At 37.9% G+C, this 7,460-nt stretch overlaps 1 protein-coding gene across 1 annotated transcript in view; it reads right to left on the reverse strand.

The window, feature by feature from the left end:
- Positions 1-629: 629 nt before the first annotated feature.
- Pkd2 (polycystin 2, transient receptor potential cation channel) overlaps positions 630-7,460 on the reverse strand; it is a 38,188-nt gene continuing 31,357 nt past the window's right edge. Inside the window, exons 11-15 of the mRNA XM_028773660.1 lie at positions 6,871-6,992; positions 6,527-6,644; positions 6,059-6,222; positions 3,389-3,536; positions 630-2,841 (exon numbers count right to left, since the gene is read on the reverse strand). Coding sequence (XP_028629493.1) covers positions 2,605-2,841; positions 3,389-3,536; positions 6,059-6,222; positions 6,527-6,644; positions 6,871-6,992 — 789 coding nt within the window. The 3' untranslated portion in view covers positions 630-2,604. The remainder of the gene's footprint in view (positions 2,842-3,388; positions 3,537-6,058; positions 6,223-6,526; positions 6,645-6,870; positions 6,993-7,460) is intronic.

The following is a 7,460-nucleotide window of genomic DNA, read 5'->3' on the forward strand; positions in this document are numbered from 1 at the left end:
AAATAAACCCTTCCTCTCCAACTTGCTTTTGGTCATGATGTTTTGTGCAGGAATAGAAACCCTGACTAAGACATGAGCCATGCATGATTATGTACATTACAAAATGTAGGCAGATTCCTTCTGGCATACCCCTGTAGGGTGTGCCTATTGATTTTCAGCTATCATATCTACAAGTTTTTCCTCACGCAGAGCTCAAGAAGGCTTACTTTGTTTACTATTAGTATAAGAAAATTACTGTCAATATTGGAGGGTAGAGTAGATGAGTGTGCATTGCACACAGTTTCTCAGATTCTCAGAGTTCCAGCAGCCAACAATGTTAACAGTGCACTAGCATGGCCTTTACTAACCCTTTACTAAGATTCCCCCTTCCCCTCTTTCTCATTTTAACAATCATGTTACCTACACGTCCCAAGTGTCCCTCTGACCTGGAGTCTTTGTCTCAGGTTATACTTCTGTGAGGGGGGAAAACCTACCACATATGACATGTTAACTAGGAGTCTAAAAAAATGTATATTTAGTGTAAAAACATATAAATGTGTTACTTGTATCATTCCATGACAGAAAATAAGGTGCTTTTCCAGGGTTTATGCTATGATAAAAGGCAACCCTTTTTAATGGAAACAAATGAGTTTTTACACCACAATAGTATGTCAAGTTTATTAAGTAATATACACATTATTACAGTTAAGAAATCTTGCTTGTCTAAAGAACCTTGTATATGTAATATCTTAACTATATCCATTACAGTGAGCAGACTAATAGAAAAGTGATTAGGGATAAACTTCACAGGACTAAAGTAGAAAAATATATGAGCTTATATGTAAAGGGGAAAAAAAGAACTCTACAGAATTTTACAAGTTAAATGAAAAACAGTGTAATAATAAGCATCATAAAAGATGTTCTAGTGACCATAATAGACATATGGCACATGGTCAATACACATGGATACCACATAATGAATGCACTTCAAGTTGAAGTTTGTTCACTTGTAACAGCACAGTACACATACATAAATACATATGCACAATGATCCCCTTCTAATGCAAACTCCAATACCTAGGAAGAAAAGAATTAGTGCAGTATATGACTGACATGGAGCCATCAGAATCAAGGGAACACGGCATGTCTTGTTTCTGTAGAAGCTGATCTAGAAAACGCTCATCTGCTCAGCAGTTTGTTGGAGTTTGGTATATTCTATGAAGTCAATGAATTCTTGTGAATTTCAAATACAGTACTAAACTATCTCTGGCTTCTCTACCAGCTTGGCTTTGTTTCTTCTGATCCCCTTGATACCAAAGGGGTCAAATTACTCAACAACTGGTATGATCACAGAGGCCCTTAATCCCAGCACTTAAAAGGCAGAGAACCAGTAGATCTCTATGAGTTTGAGGCCAGCCAGTTAACACAGTTCCAGGCTGGCCAGGATTATATAATGAAAACCTGTCTTTGACAGACAAAAAAGAGAGAGAGAGAGAGAGAGAGAGAGAGAGAGAGAGAGAGAGAGAGAAAGATATTGAGAAACAGATTTCCCCTATGAATTTAGTGAGACCCTCTCTTAACGAAAACTATTGCCGACAGTCAATTTTTAACTGATCTCTTTTGCAAATAGATAAACCCTTAATATCCAAAACCCCTCAAATAAAAATGAGTTGAATTTGCACTATAAGATTTCATTCTGAAATACAAGATTAAGAATATTTGAGAAATATATTCTAGATACAATATAAACCAAGCCTTTACTTTTACAGAGCTTTTATGCACTTCAAAACGTTCTTAAAATACTGCTTCAAATGTACATATTTGCTGAGTTAAAACTTTCAATGCATACCAAAATATTCAGTGTTTGTCTTATTTATTATTTTAATATTAAATTTGGTTGTAAATGAGACACATGGGAAAGAAAAGAAAAGTGCAGAAACTTCTATGCTAACAAATAATTGAAAAGTCAAACTTAGTGAGAACTGAAGGCCCCTTCTGATCCTACACTTTATACTTCAATTTATCTTTGGGGCTTTTCTTGCTAAATTTTAAACAAAAGCTAAATAACACAAAATTAAATGATATGCTTTGTGCCACAAACTGGTATGGCACTTAGGATCTATAACAACCATTCATGCACATTCTTTTCTGCACCCCAGAAAGTTGCTGAAACACAACTCCTTTCTTAGAAGAAAGGTATTCAGTAAGCTCCGAGTTGCACCACAGTGGAAAGAAACGCCATGCTTTTCCTTAGCCTGTCATACTGGACTAACATGCTGCTGACTGGCAGCTCCCTATGAACTCAGAGGCTAGTGATGGCTCTCCTCTAACTTCCAAACGCTGTCACCTGAAGACTCGGGCAGGGTAGCAACTCGATGTGCTTTCAAAGTTTTCTTTTTCCTGAAGTCAATATTTACATCTAGATTTCTCATATGAGAAAAAGTAAAACAGCCTTCCTTGAACCATGGGTTAAATTTACGTAAAATAAAGTGCAGAAATTTATAACAATTGGTCACAAAGACCAGCATCATAATGCAGCCGGGGTATATAAATACCTAACTTGCCATTGCCATACTGGACAACCACCTCTCTGTGTCTCAGGAACACACAAATACGCGTAGATTATCATGCGTGGACATTGGCACTTCCGTTTCCACCTCCACCTTCCAGGCCCTCTGCAGACTGGGAGGAAGGAGGCCGCGAGCTTCTGGGGTGAGACTGGCCACCGAGTCCCACTTGTGTGCCTAGACTATGACCTGTCTGCGAAGCTGCATCATCTGATTCCCAGCGCTCCAACTCTTCCCTCACCAGGCGCTCCATCTGCTCCCTGTGGATCTCACTGTCCCGACCCAGTCGCACATCCTGACAAAGGATTTAAAGAAACAGTGGAAACCAGGACATTGTGTGCTGTACGTATTCTACACAGAGAAGGGATTAGAAATTTTAGGTGAAACGAGCTATAGTTATGTAAGACTGCAGCTAGGAACAGTAAACAATAACAATTCTGAGCCAATGGAATGACAATTGACTCAGCTGTATCTTCCACTGCTGGCAGTGCTCTCAGAGGAAGGTGAACCAAGAGTCATGCCTCCTGATTATTATCTGACCTAAGGCTACATATAGAGGAAGACAAGGGTTAAGAGTTGCAAAATGTGATAACTACCTTTATGGTCTACTGAACTAAAGACTGTTTCTGCTTACAGGAGGTAAAAAATTCTAAAATAAAAATGAACAAAAGCAATATTTGTAACTTTTGGTACATTAATATATTATTATTAAATATAATTTGTAACTATGTAAATTTAAACAGTTTTTACTCTTCTACAATACTTCCAATTAAAAAGTGTCATGGGTAAGCATTTCTATCGTGGGGGTGTCCACCTGTCAGCGTAAGCTCATGACTATTTACCTCAGCCACTCCATCCAGCAGCCTTCCTAACACCTCTCGTCTCTTCAACTTGGCCCGCTCCATGATCTCAAGCTTGACAATCACAGCATCAATCTTGGACACAATGCTGCCAATGGAGTGCTCCATGCGGTCAACGCGTCTCACCAGTCTGCAGGGGACAACAGACAGCAGAGCCTGTCACAGTCTCTGTCTCCTCAGTCCACCTGATTTTTCCAATGGTGATCCCTCTGTTGTTCCTTCTTAACCAATAGGATAACCCAATGAAACACTCTCTAAGTGTTCACAAGACTTACAGACAAACTGTTACAGGTGCAGGTGGGAGCACTGACCTCTATTCCTTTTGCCAATAAAATTGTGTCTAAATCTTTAAAAACCAATGTCCAACCTTTAGTCACAAGTACTGTTTTTAGGAAAAATTCTAGAGGAAATTTTATGTATGTAATTTTGTGCTACAAACATAGTCACATACACAGAGCTGCTTTTTAGTACTGTAACACTGAACAGTAGCTATGCTAAACATTCAGTGGAAACTCATTTAAACAAATTATAGCTCATCTATGCAACACAAATTGTACTGTGTCATAATGTTTCAGGAAATAGAATTATAAATAAATAGAACTATTAGTAGTATGCTCTTTTATCATCTCATTATTTTGAATAAAAATATTTAAATGCCTTAAACACATCAAATGACAACAATTTGAATTCTCCCTCCCAGGTTCCTCTCTCAGTGATCCTAGTGGTTGAAGGAAGCTGCTGAATATACTGGGTTAGTATTCAACCACTGGCTGTATGCCCTGAAGACAACTCTCAGTTCTCAAATGACAGTATAAGGATAGCTGTTCAAAACTGCTTTAAAAACCTCAATCCTTTTAAAGGTATAGACATTTTCTTAAGATCACATGACAGATGAAAATAATTTATCCAAAAGACAGCTAAAGAAAAGTGAGAACTTGTGGCATTTGAAATGCTCAAATAATATTTCTTCAAATGATGTTTTCCCCAAGTTGGCTAGAAACATTGCAAATTCAAGACACTCATAAAACTGCAAGTAGAATAAGCTCAGAGATACACATCTGCATACACGGTGAAGGTGTACAAAGAAAAAAACAGAAGAAATGAAAGTGCCAAGAAAACATTAATCTATAATGTTCAAAGAATCCCACTGACCTACATTCTCATCTGACACAACAAAGGAAGTGAGAAGGAAATAAAATGTGCTCAAGTAAAGTAAACTGGAGAGAATTCACTGCTGGAGACATCCTTTACAGGAAGTCCTTAAAGAAAGCTTTCAGAATAAAAGCATAATTACATTCATCAGAATACTGATTTTTAAAAATAAACACCAGTAAAGGTAACCCTGTGAGTGTAAAATGAACATGAATTACTTATTTCTTCCTTCACAGTTAAGAAGCAACTGTGTAAGATATGTACATAATAAGATCGTTGGACTTGTAACAGAAATGTATATATTTGACAACTCCTCAGTGAAGTTTTACTGGAGGACAGAAATTATATTGAACGGTAACCTGAATCCAGAGAACAAATTTGAAGACAGTGATAGTTAGAACAGCATATACACACACATACCTGTATATGAACAGGAAGTACAAAAAGAAGAGAGGAAAAATAATCAAGAATAATATTTCTTAATCTCACAAGACTAAGTACAAATGACTCCAGAAAGCAGATATAAGTGCAAATGTATCAATAACAAGCTGTAAATAGTGAAGCAATCATATCAAAACTCAGCAATTTCCAAAGGAGATCCAACTCTATGATGCCTACATGGCTTAGTCTTAAAAAATTACAGTTATTTACTGTATGCTAGTGCATGCTGTGGGGACATGTGTGAGATCAAAGAACAATCTAGCAAAGGACAATCTAGCCATCAGGCTCTCTGCTTCCACTGCATGAGTCCTGAGGCTCACACTCAGGTCCTGAGCATCTCTAATTCACTGAGTCACTAAGCCCTGCATGCCACATATTTTATAATCAAAGTTGCAAGATGTTGAAAATAAAGGGCAATGATGTTAATATCAGGCAAATTACAATAGTAAGGAACAGAGTGGCTACAGTTACATTAGACAAAAACATATTTAAGAAAAAAAGTCTCATTCTGACAGGAGGCCTAATATACTAGAGTCTTATTTGTTACAAACATGTATACAACTTACAGCTTCAAATCACACTAAGCAGAACCTTCTGGAATTAACAGCATGAATGAATAACTGAATAATAATAAATATGATTACCTCACTTTCAAAAGCAGATAAAAGCAAATAGGCATAAACTCAACACAGAAACAGGAGAGGAGAAACTGACAAGCACCTACAGAACATTGAGCAGCAGCAGAATGAACATTCTCCTCAATGACACAGCCTGTGTGAGGCTGTAAAACATTCAAAAACACCAACACACATGCAAGTGGTTATGAGGGCTCTGAGATCGCTTAGGACAATTTTGGATGGAGGGAATGTGAAGGATGGTAATGTTTTCCCTGCTACCCTAACTTCTTATCATGGAGATCACTTTCAAAAGGAAAGATACTATAGAATTTATTTGAAAGAAATGATATTAGTCATGAAAAGAAGTAAATGTCTAACATCAAGAAAAGTGGTGTTTTTGAACCCTAGTCGGCACAAACCTGGGGAAAACATTTGTACTTACACTTGGAACTCTTCATAGGAAACCCCGCTGGAGATACTTCCCCTCCTCCTGGAACTATGGCCACTGTCTTCATCATCCTCCTCCTCAGAGTCATCCAGGCTTCTGGGGAAACTTCTGCTGCTCATGGGACGTGGTAAAGAGCTGTGTTCCAAGTCTAGATCCTCCTGAAGAATATGGGGTCTTATAGTGAGAAGCAGAAAGACCAAAACCTCACAAAAAATTTTACCAAGGAAGGTCTTAGGCAAGCAGAAAATGAGATGCTCGTAATCAGGATTGTACATTTTTTTATTTCATGAATTGACAACATTTTATACTGATTGACAACATCATAGCTTGCATGAGTAAGCCAGATGAATACGTAGGCTACTAATGTGTGGGTTGAGGGTGTATGGGTTAGAGGAGAGGAGAAAGGACTAGTTAGTATTAATTATAGAGATGCTTAGTCCTGTCATCCCCTAAACTGCTCACCCTTTCTTTCTCCAAGTCGTCTCTCATCTGTTGATGTTCTCGCTCAGTCAGTTCCTGGTCGCCATCCTGGTCATATTTAGTGAATATGGCTTCAATCTCTGCATCTGTATGACCCTTCCTGAAAGTAGTGAGAGGACAGAAGTGAGTTTATTCTGCACACGGTCCAGCCCTAACACTGAAACATCAGAATGCAGGAGGGAGACATATAGCGTGTTCCAGGAAAATATCTGCTTCCCCAAATGAAAAACATTTTTCTACCAGTACTTGGGGCTGAAACACCCTCTCATCATCAAGAATTAGCACGTACACTAGGAACTTCTATGTTCGAGAACCATGGCTCTCACCCTTTCAGGTCTTGTCGAAGTTCATCAAAGTTTAGCTTGCCGCCACCTTGCCTGAGACTCTCTGAAATGGCATCTACAGTGTTTCTTTTAAGTTTTAGTTTGACCAGTGCTTTTTGGCAACCCTTTCAGAAAAAGAGAAAGAAAAGAAAAAACAAATGACACAGTTTTGTTTATTTCCCTTTTGAATTTTATCCTTCAGTTACAGTGGAAAGTTTGGCGCTTAGTGGATGATGGCTATTCAAGAAAGATGTGTTCATGAAAGCAACGAATGTAATCTTAGTCCGTTATAAAAGCTGAAGAAAACTTTCAATAAATCATAAACTAAGAACCTCTTCCATATATTTACATATGCATATGTTTATATTTTAAATGTAACTGACATGTACATATCTCTTTGTAGCCCACTATGTGCTCCACATGTAACCCTGCTATGTACTCCATATGTAATCTACTATGTGCTCCATATGTAACCCTGCTATGTACTCCATATGTAACCCACTATGTAATCCATATGTAACTTGCTATGTACTCCATATATAACCTGCTATGTACTCCATATGTAACCTGCTATGTACTCCATATATAACCTG

The sequence above is a fragment of the Grammomys surdaster genome, unplaced genomic scaffold, assembly GCF_004785775.1.
Source record: "Grammomys surdaster isolate TR1022 unplaced genomic scaffold, NIH_TR_1.0 233, whole genome shotgun sequence".
Classification (NCBI taxonomy): domain Eukaryota; kingdom Metazoa; phylum Chordata; class Mammalia; order Rodentia; family Muridae; genus Grammomys; species Grammomys surdaster.